General features: G+C 42.9%; 2 protein-coding genes and 1 long non-coding RNA gene across 5 annotated transcripts in view; 1 reads left to right on the top strand and 2 right to left on the bottom strand.

Annotated features, from left to right (window-relative positions):
- Positions 1–1,840: 1,840 nt before the first annotated feature.
- Positions 1,841–3,336, bottom strand: HNRNPA1L3 (heterogeneous nuclear ribonucleoprotein A1 like 3). The gene is given in 2 exon segments (XM_049104446.1): positions 1,841–3,032; positions 3,035–3,336. Coding segments are annotated over 2 exon segments (1,026 nt in total). The 5' UTR covers positions 3,291–3,336; the 3' UTR covers positions 1,841–2,262.
- A 1,608-nt stretch (positions 3,337–4,944) lies between these two features.
- Positions 4,945–6,224, bottom strand: LOC112660472 (uncharacterized). Its single transcript, XR_003136962.3, has 2 exons — positions 5,995–6,224; positions 4,945–5,289 (listed from the first exon to the last, which is right to left on the bottom strand). It is a non-coding gene; the product is annotated as an uncharacterized LOC112660472 (long non-coding RNA).
- Position 6,225: 1 nt separating this feature from the next.
- RBL2 (RB transcriptional corepressor like 2) overlaps positions 6,226–15,704 on the top strand; it is a 51,331-nt gene continuing 41,852 nt past the window's right edge. The window contains exons 1-3 of one of the 3 annotated variants that reach the window (XM_025447992.3): positions 6,226–6,609; positions 9,305–9,435; positions 12,015–12,215. In XM_025447992.3, coding sequence (XP_025303777.1) covers positions 6,370–6,609; positions 9,305–9,435; positions 12,015–12,215 — 572 coding nt within the window. In that variant the 5' untranslated portion in view covers positions 6,226–6,369. Of the gene's footprint in view, positions 6,610–7,425; positions 7,577–9,304; positions 9,436–10,567; positions 10,587–12,014; positions 12,216–15,704 lie in introns of those variants that run through there. The other 2 variants (XM_035713650.2, XM_035713651.2) reach the window with 2 other exon arrangements.

Genomic DNA, 15,704 nt, shown 5'->3' with positions numbered 1-15,704 from the left:
GACACAAAATTGCAAACACAGCTGAAGCCACAGTAGCAATAAAAGTCATCTGATCATTCAGTCTGAAAGGAATACAACACTTAGAGCTTCTTGATCATAGGAAGTAAATTTAAATGCATGTTTTTAAAATAATTGTGAGGGACACCTGGGTGGCTCAGCGGTTGAGCATCTGCCTTCAGCCCAGGGTGTGATCCTGGAGTCCCGGGATCGAGTCCCACATCGGGCTCCCTGCATGGAGCCTGCTTCTTTCTCCCTCTGCCTCTCTCTGTCTCTCATGAATAAATAAATAAAATATTTTTAAAAAATAATTGTGACATTCTATCAGCTTCAGGTGTATATTGCAGTGATTCAATATTTTTATTTATTTTTATTTATTTATTTTAGTCACAGAGGGGGAGAGAGAGAGAGAGAGAGAGGCAGAGACACAGGCAGAGGGAGAAGCAGGCTCCATGCACTGGGAGCCCGACGTGGGATTCGATCCCGGGTCTCCAGGATCGCGCCCTGGGCCAAAGGCAGGCGCCAAACCGCTGCGCCACCCAGGGATCCCTCAATATTTTTATACATTATGAAATGATACTCATGGTAAGTCTAGTCACTACCTGTCACCATACAAAGTTATCAGAATATTATTGATTATATTCTCTATGCGGTACATTACTTCCCATGACTTATTTATTTTTATAACTAGAAGTTTGTACCACTTAGTCCCCAAATATAAATTTCCTTGTGGGTGGGAATGTAAAATGAGAGAGACACTTTAGGGGGAAAAAATGGTAAAGCTTAACATTTACCATATAACCCAGTAACACTGCTCTGTCTTGGTCTGCTAGGATCACTTCTCCCTGTGTGCTCATGTGGCCTTTCCTCAGTCTATGCATGTGGCTTTCTTATGAGGCCACACATTTATGACCTCATTTAACCTTAATTACCTACTAAATGCTCTATCTCCAAATACAATCCCATGGGGGGGGGGTAGGGCTTCAACATATGAATTTGGGGAGAACACATTTAGTCCCTAGCACACTCCTATGTGTATACCCAAGAGTAACAAAAAACTTAAGTTATGAAAAAACATTTACATAAATGTCATGGTAGCTTTTCTTATAATTACCCTAAACTGGAAACAACCAAGATATCTTCAACTGTTGGATGGATAAGTAAACACTGAGACATCCGTGCAATAGAATATTACTTATCAATAAAAAGGAACAAACCACTGGCACATAGATGAATCTGAAAGGCATCACGCTAAGTTGAAAGAAGCCAAACTCAAAGGCTATATGTTATATGATTACATTTATGTGACATTTTGGAAGAGGCAAAACTATAAGGAACAGAAAATTGGTGGTTGCCAGGGGCTATGGGATGAGGGGATTCCTACAAAGGGGCATAGGAAACTTTTCAGGTGCTGGAAATGTTCTGTAGTTTGATGGTGGTGAATGTAACTCTATGTTTTCGTCAAAATTCAGAGCTGTATACTTACAAGAGTAAGTTTACTGCATGCAAGTTATATCTCGATGAACACATAAAAGAATAAACAGAAAGATACTTGAAAAATTCATTTGTAACAAATACATTTTTGCTGAAAGAAAATAGGAAAGGAATCAATAAAGAACTTTGGAGCACAGAACATATTAGGATAAAATTTTGTTGGAATAATAAAATGGGAATATGAAGTAAAAGAAAGGAAGGATATAAGATTTCTCATTGTTAAAGAAAAATTTTATTCATGGATTTTAAAAATGGATTATAGTGAGTATCAAATTGTTATGAGTCCATTGGATATATTTAAAGGTTAGTAATGTTTTGTTTTAAAAGGTTTATAGTTCCATGTTGGATATTACACTTCATCAAATTTTTATTTATTTTTTATTTTCTAAAAAGACATTTATTCAGCATCATGATCACACCATTACATTTAGCAATCAACAGCATGGGTGCAAAAAAAAAATCTACATTAAAACCCTTTGTTGGAAAAATAAAATTAAATAAATAAATAAATAAATAAAACAAAACCCTTTGTTGGAATGCTTTACACTTTCCACAGAACAGAAACTAAAATAACCCGTTATACAATTAGTCACAAATATAGTCCTCAAGTTTTTTGCCCATACACATGACTATCATCTAGAACATGTCTTCTTTGTAGCAGCTAGGCCCTGCCACCACTGCTTGGCTGAGTTCACAAATCTGTTGTAACCTGTTGCTTCCCGTCACTTCTCTGGCTCTCCTTTCCTGCTAAGCTTTGTTCCCTGGTAGAAATTAAAACCTTCTGCCACTGCCATAGTTGCTGCTGCTGCTGGAACCACCATGGCCACCTTGGTTTCGTGGTTTGGCAAAGTACTGGCCTCCACCACCATAGGGGCCAGAGCTTCTGCCTCCAAAATTTCCTCCTTTCATGGGTCCAAAATTTGAGGATTGATTGTTGTAATTGCCAAAATCGTTATAGCTTCCGCCACATCCAAAGTTGCTTCCATCATTACCAAATCCGTTCTAGCCATCCCCACTGCCACCGTATCCATCACCACCTCGACTGCCTCTGAAGCCACCTTGACCACTGAAATTCCCTCCACGACCAAAGGTGTCATTCCCACCAAAACCACCTCCACGACCACCACTAAAGTTTCCAGAACCACTTCGGCCTCTTTGGCTGGACCAAGCATTAGCCATCTCTTGCTTCGATAGGGCTTTCCTTACTTGACAGTTGTGGTCATTCACAGTATGGTATTTTTGAATGACAATCTTGTCTACAGAGTCATGGTCATCAAATGTCACAGAAGCAAAACCTCTCTTTTTGCCACTGCCTGGGTCAGTCATGATCTCAATCACTTCCATTTTCCCATACTGTTCAAAATCATCTCTTAGCTGACGTTCTTCAGTGTTTTCTTTAATGCCACCAACAAAAATCTTTTTCACAGTGAAGTGGGCACCAGGTCTTTGAGAATCTTCTCGGGAGACAGCCCTCTTTGGTTGCACAACTCTTCCATCCACCTTGTGTGGCCTTGTGTTCATGGTTGCACCCACCTCCTCCAGGTGGCCTACATGAGGAACCCAAAGCCTCTGGAGCGCTTGGTGTTGGGGTCTCTCATTACCACACAGTCCATAAGCCTTCCCCATTGCGCAAAATGGCACCGCAGACTCTCATCGGTTGTTTACAAGCTCAAACCTCCAATGAAGAGCTTCCGCAGCTGCTCAGGCTCCTTGGGAGACTCTGACTTAGACATGACGGCGGTGGGAGGGGAGACTTTAACGATGCTTACTCGACGGCGTTCAGGGGCTGAAAGGTTCATCAAACTTTTAACACAAACTTTTAGGGCAGCCCGGGGGCGGGGGCGGGGGCGGGGGCGGGGGGGGGGTGGCGCTCAGCGTTAGCGGCACCTTCATCCCAAGGCGTGATCCTAGAGACCAGGAATCGAGTCCCACGTCGGGCTCCCTGCATGGAACCTGCTCCTCCCTCTGCTGTGCTCTCTCTCTCTCTGTGTCTCTCATTAATGAATAAATAAATAATCTTAAAAAAAAAAAACACTATTAGATGTTAACTTTAAAATATCCTACAAGGTCTCCAATAAAAAAAAATAATAAAATATTTCTTTTCTACAAGGTAATTCTTTTGGGAAGACATGACCAAAAAGGTTCAAGACCGCTGTGTTTTGTCTTATAAAAGTTTATGTGAAATTTCACAGTTAACTCATGTATTCTAAGGTCATATATGCAATGTAAAAATAAAGTTTATCTTTAGATCGCCATTTGGGGGCTTTGACGTTCTACTGGGCTATCATATCACAACGGGGCAAGGATTTTATACATGCAAAATTGAGGCTTCTATAAAAATAGTTGATAGAGGAGTATCTCAGTGGTTGAGTGTTTGTCTTTGGCTTAGGTTGTGATCCTGGGGTTCTGGGATGGAGTCCCACATCAGACTCCCCACAGGGAGCCTGCTTCTCCCTCTGCCTATGTCTCTGCCTCTCTCTCTCTGTATCTCTCATGAATAAATAAAATCTTTAAAAAAAATAGTTGATCGTAACATGTCTTATACTCCATAGGTGCTTATTTTTTCCTATTTCTTTTTTCCTTTTTTTAATGTATGCTCCATGCACAGCGTGGAGCCCAATGCAGGCTCAAACTCATGACCCTGAAATCAACACCTGCCCAAAGTCAAGAGTCGGATGTGGAAGCAACTAAGCCACCTAGCCACCCCAGTGTTTATTTATTGCTGCATAACAAGTCATCCTAAAACTTTGTAACTTGAAAGAATAATAATAAAAAAAGAAAGAATAATAATAATTTCTTTTGCCCACAAATCTGCACCTGAGCAGGGATCAGTGGCAAGATTCATCTCTGCTCCATAAAGTATTAGCTGGGAACAGCTTGATTGAAAGCTGGAGGTTCTGCTTCCAAACTGGCTCATTCAACATGGCTGGGGCTGAGGTTGCATGCACCCCATGAAAACTATGCAACTCTCCTCCAGACTTCTGTACTCAAGAGATGACCAAACTATAGCATAGCTTCTAGCAGCACAGGGGCGTGCCCTAGGATGACTGCAGCCCTGCATTAAAATGCCTAAGAAAACTCATGGCTGCCAGAATTCACCCTTGGTTCTAGCCAACACCTGGCGATTTACCGAAAACGGCTTCCAATGGTGACTCCTTCCTCTGTGCCTTTGAGATGTGTATGTATCTCCTGCAATTTGAAGTGTCTTTCTCAATGATCTGAAAGCCATATAGGGTCTCGGTCTCCTAGTCTTTGTAGGAAGGAAGATAGAATCCTAAATTCAATAACTTGCCTGCTGGCCTGATCACATTGACACTCACTAACCCTTTGGAATTTTTTGGTTGAGCTCCACTTTCTCCCATCCCTAGTCCTTCATTCTCCCTTTAAATCATCCACTCACCTGTGCACAGATTTTTTTGGTAAGATTTTATTTATTTATTCATGCCACCCAGGTTTCCTCTTTTTTTTTTTTTTAAAGACCCCTGCACAGATTGGAATGGAGCTCAGCTCTTTACTTCATTGTCAGTAGTGTCTGAATAAAATCTATTTTCACCTCTTTAATGCCCAGCTTTGTCGATCGTTGATAGCATGCTTCTCCAAGTAACCTGGGCTTCCTCACAGCAGGTGGATGCGTTCAAAGGGTCATGGAAGAGGGGCGCCTGGGTGGCTCAGTGGTTCAGCATCTGCATTTGGCTCAGGTCGTGATTCTGGGATCCAGTTCTGCCTCCGGCTCTGGCGGAAAGCCTGCTCTTCTGCCTGTTTCTGCCTCTCTCTGTGTGTCTTATAAATAAACAAAATCTTTAAAAAATTCAAAAAAAAAAAAAAAAAAAAAAGGAGGGTCAAGGAAGAGAGAAAGAAGTGACCCCATGGCCATTGGCAATGCATTAGTGGTTCCTCAAACAGAAAAATGTCCTATACTACATCCACTTGTAAATCAAAGAGGATTGTTAATAAAGTGATTCAAAGTGATTGAAGTCTACTCTAAGCATGAAAGAGAAAGCAAAATAAAAATAAAAGAACAAAGGTAAGCCACTGAGGATAGTACAAATATATCACTTAGAGCGAATGTAAATTGGCCCTTTGGGAAATAAGAGAATTGCCGCTGTAAAATAAATAAATAAATAAATAAATAAATAATCCAATGATTATTTGAAAGGCTCACATAAAGTTAAAATATAGGAAAGAACTAGAAATTAGGAGCGATGCTGAAGTTCGAACTTAGGTAAACAGGCCCTTGCTTGCTATTACTCTTACTTTATACGTTTTTTTTTTTTTAATTTATTTATGACAGTCACAGAGAGAGAGAGAGAGAGGCGCAGAGACACAGGCAGAGGGAGAAGCAGGCTCCATGCACTGGGAGCCCGATGTGGGATTCGATCCTGGGTCTCCAGGATCGCGCCCTGGGCCAAAGGCAGGCGCTAAACCGCTGCGCCACCCAGGGATCCCTTACTCTTACTTTACAGTTAAAGACAGGCAGATAATGAGTATTAATTTCGGAGACACCTTGGGCAGTAAGCCGTCACAAGTCATTGTTTCTTGGATGTTTTCTCTTCAGCACAGCCCTGCTGCATAGTCCCACCGTGAAGACTTACTTAAAACGTCGCAAAGACACTTTTATTTTAGCCCCAGGAGCGCGACGTCCGTTGATTTTTTTTTTTTTTAATATGGTTTTTGGCCCCCGTGGGCCTCCGGCTCGGACTACATTGCCCATCAGGCCCCGCTCAGAACTACGGGTGCCTACCTGAGGTCTAGCTTCCTTGGTGGCGGCGCAGTCGCCGTGCGGACGGCGGACGGCGGACGGGCGGGCGCTTCGCGGTTTGAATGGCTGCGGGCTCCGGCCCTCAGCTCCCCTGAGGACCGGCCGCCCAGGGGTGCGCCATGCCGTCGGGAGGCGACCAGTCGCCGCCGCCCCCGCCTCCCCCTCCGGCGGCGGCAGCCTCGGATGAGGAGGAGGAAGACGACGGGGAGGCGGAGGACGCCGCGCAGCCGGCCCGGTCGCCGGCCCCTCAGACCCAGCAGCGGTTCGACGAGCTGTGCAGCCGCCTCAACATGGACGAGGCGGCGCGGGCCGAGGCCTGGGACAGCTACCGCAACATGAGCGAGAGCTACACGCTGGAGGTGCGCCCGGGGGCGGAGGCGAGGGGCGTCCCGGGCCTAGTGGTCGCGCCCCGCCGCGGGGATGGGCCCCTCCCTCCCGGGCCGGGCGTCCTGCGCGACCGTCGGGCAGGCCCCGGGTCTCCGCGGGTCTCCGCGGGTCTCCCCGGTCCCCGCGGCCCTCGCGCCGTCCCTGCGCTCCCTGCTCCTGGGACCTGCTTTAGGAAACCTCCGGTGGCCCCGCGGGGGAACCCCGCCTCGCAGCTTCCCCCTCCGGGGGCGGGGCCGAGCTGCGGTCACGGTTGCGGGAGTACAGCCCCCTCGCTGGCGGACGGAGCAGGTGCAGCTGCGAGGCCGGGGGCGGGGGCGGGGGCGCCGGCGCCTGGCTGTGCTCCCGCGGGGTCCGCCCGGGGCAGCGCCCCTCCTGCGCTCCGCCCCTGCCGCACCGAGCCGCCCGGGGCCTGCCTTGGCCCTGCCTTGGCCCTGCCTTGGCCCTGCCTTGGCCCTGCCGTCGCGTCCGGACGGCAAACGCGTCGTTCACGTCTCGGGCTGTGTTTGTGTGTGTGGCGTGAGGCGGGTCTTCCGTGGGGCACACGAAACGGGCCGTCGGCCTACCTCCGTGTAGACACACGCCCCCTGGCCGTCCCCGGGCCGTCCCCGGGAAGCACGCCCCGCGACGACCCGGACGACCTCTCGGTCACCTCGCACGCCGCGCAGCGCCCCGGCGTCGCCGCCGCTCAGGCAGCCTCTGTCCCTCTCCTCGGACGGGGCTCGCACGGGAGAAGAATGGCCATTCTAGCCAGTGAGGCTCGGCTGCGTAGGCACCGCCCCTTCATGGACCAATGGGAAGTGACACGGAAGTCGGGATTGTTTACCAGCTGTGGCGCTGGTGGGTGGCGCCCGGCGGGAGGCCGGAGGACTGTCTTGCGTTGCGTTACGGTCCGTGGCAAGAGCGGGGCCAATAGGCTCCGGATGGGAAGGCCTGACGAAGGTACTAGTCAGTCCTAAGAGCAGGGTGTCTCCGCCTGTGTGTGACCCACGGAGGTTACTCGCTGTTTGTTGGTGTGCCAAGGTCCCTCCTCCCCGTAGTTGCGCTCTGCGGCGTGGGGGCGGGGAAGCGGGAAGGCTAGTCCTGTAGTGGCTTCAGGACCTGACAGACCTAGGGGGCTTTGCACAGTTAGCCACCCCGGAGCTCAATGTCGTGATACGTACATCTGAGATGATTTGCGCTGAAGGTCTCACGAGGTTCCGTGTGGTTTGTGGCGCACAAGGCAGTCATGGACCGTGCTTGCGCCTCAGTTTACAGAGCGCCCTCGTGTCCTCAGGGCGGGCATGTGGCCGCATGGGCCATCTTCCTCTTTATTCCTCGGTGGTTGTCTGGTCAGTGATTCCAGCCGTTCTTTGGTGATGGGCATAAGTGGTTGCAAATAAGCTCTTATTTTGTCTTCTCAACAGTCTTCGAAATTGGATAGAACAAGTAGTATCACCATACAGTTGAGGTATTTCAACTCATAGGGGCTGAGTTGTATGAAATCCAGTGTTACGTAAGCAAGTGACAAGCAGTAGATGGTTAGTAAAATATTTTTGAAAACATGTTTGATTACTCAATTTGTTAAAGACTTGGATCTCAGATTCTTAGCTCCGTTTACTCAGTGAATGAATGAATATTCATTTATCGATTTTTTTTTTTTTTAAATCACCTCTTTGCCCGATACTGTTGTAGATGGTGGGGACAGGGCAGTGAACAAAACTTAAAAAATTTCTGCCCTTGTGGAGCTTGTAGTGGGGTATGCTGCAAGATAACACGTAGGATGTCAGTCTCATGGAAGTGTACGATGGAAAATAAGACTCCTGTGATTTTTTTTTTAAAGATTTTATTTATTTATTTGAGAGACAGAGATAGCCACAGAGAGCACAAGCTGGGAAGAGAGGGAAAAGCAGGCTCCCCGCTGAGCAGGGAGTGGGATGCAGGGCTCCATCCGAGGACCCTGAGATTGTGTGATCTGAGCTGAAGGCAGGACGATTAACCGACCAAGCCATCCAGGCACCCCTCATACAACATTTAATACAGAATATTGGTTATAGAATTTTACCTTTTGATTTCTTGTGTTTCCTGTGCTTTAAGCTTGCAACTCATTTCATTCTCACAGTCCTCAGATGAGAAAATCGAGTCTCTGTGACTGTTAATTTATCCCACACTGGGACACCCAAGGCACATGTGCTGAGAGAGTGAACCAGATAGAATCTTTATTGCCCTTTATGATCTCGCAAGTTACAGAGCATCATTTTCACCTACTCTATTAGTTAACACAATTGAAAATGAGGGAACAAAACACAGATTCCTGTCTCTCAATGTGAAAATGTCAATATATAGTATAAGGAGCACATGGGCTACAGCCATCATTGAAAATACAGTTTCCCACAAACCTAAAATAGCACCTTTTGTTTAATCTAAAGAGTTTAATCTAAAAAGTTTTGGGTTTTTTTTTTTAAGATTTTATTTATTTATTAGAGACAGAGAGAGAGACAGGTAGAGGGAGAAGCAGGGTCCATGCAGGGAGCATGTCGTGGGACTCGATCCCGGGTCTCCAGGATCACGCCCTGGGCCCAAGGCGGCGCGCCAAACCACTAAGCCACCGGGGGCTACCCTAAAAAGTTGTTTATATGGAAATGTTTATATAGCTGGTTAACTAAACATCAATTTTCTTTTATTTTACAGGGAAATGATCTTCACTGGTTAGCATGTGCCTTATATGTGGCTTGCAGAAAATCTGTGCCAACTGTAAGCAAAGGGACAGTTGAAGGAAACTATGTATCTTTAACTAGAATCCTGAGATGTTCAGAGCAGAGGTAACTATATCAGAGTTTGAAAACTAGAGAATGACAAATATGAAAGCCCCAAAATCATAGTGTTAGTAAGAATTCTCTTTGTTCATTATCTCCTGGGTGTTTGTATCTATAGAGTGCTGAATTTAGAAACTAGGTCATGGTTTCCCTTTACCACATCTAAGTTAGTATCTATTATATTATACTTCTTTGGCGAAAACTATTGAAATTTTAATGTGTTAGGCAATTTTATAAAGAGTTTGCTGTTAAACATTATGATTTACCATTGCACAGTGTTGGGAGAATTCTAAATAAGGATATTGAGAAACTTTAGGAAGTACTCTAAATTGCAAAGGTTAATAAAATACAGTATTAAACTTAGAACTGCATGGACAGAATTTGTATTTTACTATATGGAATGTGTAAATACCTCTCCTTTTCGTTGAGGGATAAGCAACAGTATTATGATTATTGGAAGAGTCAAATGATGTTTTAAAGAAGAGGCAGAAAGAAATCGTTTTTCTATCTGTTGTATAATTGAATTGATTATTATTTATGCCTTTTGGGTGAATTTTCTTTTATGATTCACTAAGGATTGATGGAAAAAGGATATTTGGCACTTTGTTGGGAGAATACCACTGTCAAAATTTATGTACCTAATAGTTTAAAAAATCACTAATTAATCACTTAATTAGTCTGATCAATATTAGACTAATTAACAAGAAATGTAATATTTTAGCTGTAGTCTATTTCTTAACCTTGAGCTCCATCCTGAGTTATATTTAGGCCTAAGGACAAGAGGCAGTGCATAAAGAGTTGAATACCTGGGCTGTAAACCTGCATAAGTGGACTTAAATAAGGTGCAAAAATAAAATCATTATGGAGACGAAAAGTGGAGGCAGAGTAATCCAGTTAAGTGACAGATAAGGAACTTTAGAAGCAAAGGTCAAATTATAGAATCTTCATCATAAACAATAGTAAATTGAACTTACCCAATATTTTAATGCAAGTAATACAGTCCTAGGCTTCAGTTGTATTTCCATTTTAAAAACTCAGTTTCTATCTTTAAATTTTTACCTCTGGGTTCAGATTATTTACTGCCATAATGGACTAAAATGGATTAAAAACAAAGAGTATATTGGGAGAAGATATTTACAGTATGTATAACTGAAAAGGTCAGTATCCAGGATTATATAAAGAACTAGTAACAAATGGTTGCATGATTGACAAACAACTACTAAAAGTGGGTAAAGAATGATTTCACAAAGGTCAAAACTCACATACCTATATGTGAGTATATATGTAAAGACGCTCAATTTCACTAGAAATCAAGGAAGTTCAAAGTAAAAAACAAAGTAACTGTCATTCTCTTCAAATTGGGGAAATTTGGAGTCTGATAAAACCTTTGGTCATTATTTGGTCATTATTCAGAGAAATGGGAGCTCTATGTTGCTGATGTACTTGGTGAGAGTATAAATTGCCATGGCCACTTAAATGGGAAATTCAGCCATATCTGGTCGAGCTGAAGATGCACAGTCTCTGACTTAGCACTTCTACTTATTGGTGTGGTTCCTAAAGAAGCTCTTACATACATCTACAAGGATGTATTGATTACAGCATTTTTTTGGTCAGAATGTAAAATTAGAAGCCTCAATTTCCATTGGTTGGGAAACCAATGCAAAAAATCATGGTAGTTCATACTAAAGAATATTTTTTTTAATTTATTTTTTATTGGTGTTCAATTTACTAACATACAGAATAATCCCCAGTGCCCGTCACCCATTCACTCCCACCCCCCGCCCTCCTCCCCTTCTACCACCCGTAGTTCGTTTCCCAGAGTTAGCAGTCTTTACGTTCTGTCTCCCTTTCTGATATTTCCCACACATTTCTTCTCCCTTCCCTTATATTCCCTTTCACTATTATTTATTAAAGAATATTTTTAATAGTTAAAATGAAGGAGATCTGCATGTATCAATGTTAATTTCAGAAATATTGAATGAAAAAGCAAGTTGCAGAATGCCACTTATATAGTATGATACTATTTATGTAAAATCTTAAAACTACACATACAAAAGATACTACATAGTGTTTATGGATACATGTAGACCTGTATTGTAACTACATTAGATAGTAAGTATAAAAACATGGATGGGAAGGATTCGGACTAACTTTAGAATGGTGGTGATCTTTGAGGAGGCAGAGCAGTCAGAGGAGAGTTTGGGAAGGAGGACAAAGTGGGAATTTGGCAGTTTCTGTAGAACCTAAAGCCAACACGGCAAAATTTATTTAGTATGTGAATGTTTGTTAAATCTGGCAGTTGGGTACATAAGTGTCGGTTACATTACTCTGATTAATTATTTTGTACTTTTATATATTTCATAATTTAAAAAATAAAACCCTTGGATAACCTCAGAAAAAAACAGATTAGGAAAATCAGAGAAATAAACCAGTCTGTAAGAGATGAAGCTAATCAGAGACATGAGTTGTGATATTTATCACTGTCTCAAAGTAATATAGCTTAATGAGTTAAATTTTGATGTAATTACATTTGTGTACTCTATCTTGTTAATGTTGAAAATATCTCTCTTTATTTTTAATATCAGCTTAATTGAATTTTTTAACAAGATGAAGAAGTGGGAAGACATGGCAAATCTCCCCCCACATTTCAGAGAACGTACCGAGAGATTAGAAAGAAACTTCACTGTTTCAGCGGTAATTTTTAAGAAATATGAACCCATTTTTCAGGACATTTTTAAATATCCTCAAGAGGAGCAGCCCCGTCAACAGAGAGGAAGAAAACAGCGGTATGTTTTTGTATTTGTTCGTCAGGAATACGTATACATATATTTTATCTGTGCTACAGTTTTGATCTCTCAGTTTGTGCTCCTCCGCTTATTTTGCTAGTTGTTTGTTTGTTTTTAGAGAGAGAGAGAAAGTATATGTATGTGAGGTGGGGGGAGGGGCAGAGAGAATCTCAAGCAGGCTCTTTGCCCAGTAAGGAGGCAAGGAGGCAGGTGAAGAGGCCACTCTGGGGCCCAGCCTCACAACTGGTGAAGCCATGACCTGAGCCAAAATCAAGATTTGGTCTCATAACTGATTGAGCCACCCAGATGCCCCGATTTTGCTAGTCTTAAAAAAACAAATGCGATTTCAAAAATAATCTCTTTTTCTGGGCAGCCTGGGTGGCTCAGCGGTTTAGTGCCGCCTTCAGCCCAGGGCCTGATCCTGGATACCCAGGATCGAGTCCCACGTCGGGCTCCCTGCATGGAGCCTGCTTCTCCCTCCTCCTGTGTCTCTGCCAATCTCTCTCTCTCTCTCTGTCTCTGTGTATCTCTCATGAATAAATAAATAAAATCTTTAAAAAAAAATAATCTCTTTCCAGCAGCTCTCTTTTAATAATAATTTCTTGCTTTCATTGCATGTTAGCCATGAAGAATTTGGCTTCCTTCACATTGCAAAATGCATGGAATTACTGTTTCAATAAACTTGCCCTTTTCACTGAAGTACCCAAAAATGCAAAAGTGAGACCTTAAATATTTTCAGCACTTAGTCACCTGAGTATAGAATCTGACTCCTTAATTTTCTGTTATTGTCTGTGTTGACTATTTCTATTATTTGACTTTTTTGTCCAGCTGAATAACAGGTAAATCCCCTCTGAACTGGCTTCAGTGTGTATTTTGAAGTTGACAGTCAATCAAGTGTAGAGAAACTTGGGCAGCCTGGGTGGCTCAGAGGTTTAGCGCCACCTTCAGCCCAGGGCCTGATCCTGGAGACCCAGGATTGAGTCTGTCAGGCTCCCTGCATGGGGCCTGCTTCTCCCTCTGCCTGTGTCTCTGCCTCTGTGTGTGTGTGTGTGTGTATGTGTGTGTCTCTCATGAAAATAAATAAAATCTTAAAAAAAAAAACACAAAATCTAAAATCATTAAAAAAAAAAAGAGTAGGGAAACTGGATGGGGGGAAAATAAGGGAGCTGAAAATATTATGAATTTGTGCTTTCTGATCATGTCTGCAAAATCTATAAACTTACTCTGGCTCAGCGTTTTCCATCTTTCCTGGCAGATAAAGACAGTCATGGTATACAAATTCTTTATCATGAACACTTTTTCATAAAGTAGAAATGGAAATTGTTCTCAAAGTAGAATTAGAACAATCTTGACAAGAAAAGTTGGGGAAAAAGAGTTATTATAATTGAACAAATAATGTTTGCCTCTCTTCTTCTTTCTTTCTTTCTTTCTTTTCTTTTTCTTTCTTTTTTTTTTTTTTTTTTGCCTCTCCTTCAATATAAAATTTTTGTGAAGGGTATTTACAGTAAGTGAGCAGCTTTTAAAAATAAAACAAACTATGTACTTTCTTAGATAGGTGACCCCACTAATATGGAAGCAGCTGCTCTAGTTTGCTTATAGTTTGGATAGATGCTTTGTTTTAAGTCTGAGTGAGGCTGATGTCATCCTTTACAGAAAGATACAGAATATCTTCTTTGGAGAGTTGTAGAAAATGATTTTAGATTGTACTTGCTTTGATATTTATTGGGGTATGTATACTGCCTAATTGCAGTTAAGAAAATTCTAAGATAGCTTTGTTTTTTAAAAATTTACATTTAGATCACTCTGTATACATTTATTAGTACTTTTGACTAATGGTAATAATGTATACCATTTACTGAGCATTTATTATGGGGACTGTTTAAGACCTAAACCTGCATTATGTAAGTGAATCCCTATGAAACTGTATGAGGTTGATGTTGTACAGGTAGAAGAACATAAGCCCTTGAGAGGTCAGGTAATTTGGTCAGGGTCACACAATTAAGTGTGGAGCTATTGTGCTTCACAAGACTCTGTACTACATCTCACACACACTTTGAGTGTTTGTCACTGGGTATTTATTGAGAACTTACTATGCAAAGTACATTGTTAGGTATTCTGTAGGACACAAGTATTTATTTATTTTTGAGAGAGAGAGCAGAGGCAGAGAGAGAATCTTAGCAGGCACCATGCCCAGTGCAGAGCCTATGACCCTGAGGTCATGATCTGAGCCAAAATCCATAGTTGAATTCTTAACTGACTAAGCCACCCAGGTGCCCCAGGACATGAGTCTTTAAAAGAAAAAAACCAGACACCAAACACCCACAGCCATTGCCTTTTGAGAGCTTACAGTATAGTTGTGGAGCGGAGGCATGTATAAATGTGAAAGATAACAGAAACATGCAACTTTTGAGGCAAAGTTAAACCACTGTACATGAGCCAGGCAGGTAACATTCTGTGAAGAAAGGAACAATGGATAGGATTTCAATGGGTGAATGGGTAGATAGAGCCTTTGTTACAGAGGATAAAGAAGGAATACACCGGAAGTGGCAATTTGGCCAGTAGGTTAAGTTCTAGGGTTCTCAAGTTGAAGATTCAGGCTTTTTTTTTTTTTTTTTTTTAAGATTTTATTTATTTATTCATGAGAGACACAGAGAGCGAGAGAGAGAGGCAGAGACACAGGCAGAAGGAGAAGCAGGCTTCACACAGGGAGCCCAATGTGGGACCTGATCCCAGGACTCTAGAATCACACGCTGGGTCAGAGGCAGGTGCCAAAACCAGGGATCCCCCGAAGATTCAGTTTTTAGAGCGGCTTGTGTGTTAAGCCAAAAAGTTTGACTTTTTAATCTTTATCTTGGTAGGCGTTAAAACTGGATTCTCATGTGCCTATGGTAGGGAGGCCACTTTTATTTATCTATTTATTTAAAGATTTTATTTATTTATCTTAGAGCAAGCATGCACGAATGTGGGGAGGGGCAGAGGGAGAGAGAGTCTCAAGCAGACTGTGCTATGCATGGAACCCGACCCAGGGCTCAGTCTCACAACTCTGCGTACATGATCTGAGCAGAAATCAAGAGTCAGACACTTTACTGACTGAGCCCCCCAGGCACCCTGGGAAGCCACTTTGACATTTAATCCTTACCATGGACTGGTGACTGAAGTACAAAACTATGCCCAAGTGGAATAATCATTCAGCAGATGAAGAGACTGAGGCACATGGAGAACAAGTGTGCCTCAAGGGGAAAGTGGGGGAACTAAACCCCAGTGTCCTGATTCTTCTCCTGAGAGCTCCTTGTTGGGATGTGGAGACCACAGATATCTAAACATTGGCAGAGATTCTGGCAGAAAAGCCAAGAGCTTAAAAAAGGTCTGAAACTCCCTGCAGCAGACAGCTTGGCAAAATACAACGGATAGCCTTAAAGAATAAGGAGTCCTAGGAAGCCCAGAATCTACATTAAATAGTCCTGTAGTGATTTGATGTAAACTGGAATG

The sequence above is a fragment of the Canis lupus genome, chromosome 2, assembly GCF_003254725.2.
Source record: "Canis lupus dingo isolate Sandy chromosome 2, ASM325472v2, whole genome shotgun sequence".
NCBI classification, from domain to species: domain Eukaryota; kingdom Metazoa; phylum Chordata; class Mammalia; order Carnivora; family Canidae; genus Canis; species Canis lupus.
Note: the sequence above shows the minus strand (reverse complement) of the source record. Positions and strands in the feature narration are given on the sequence as shown.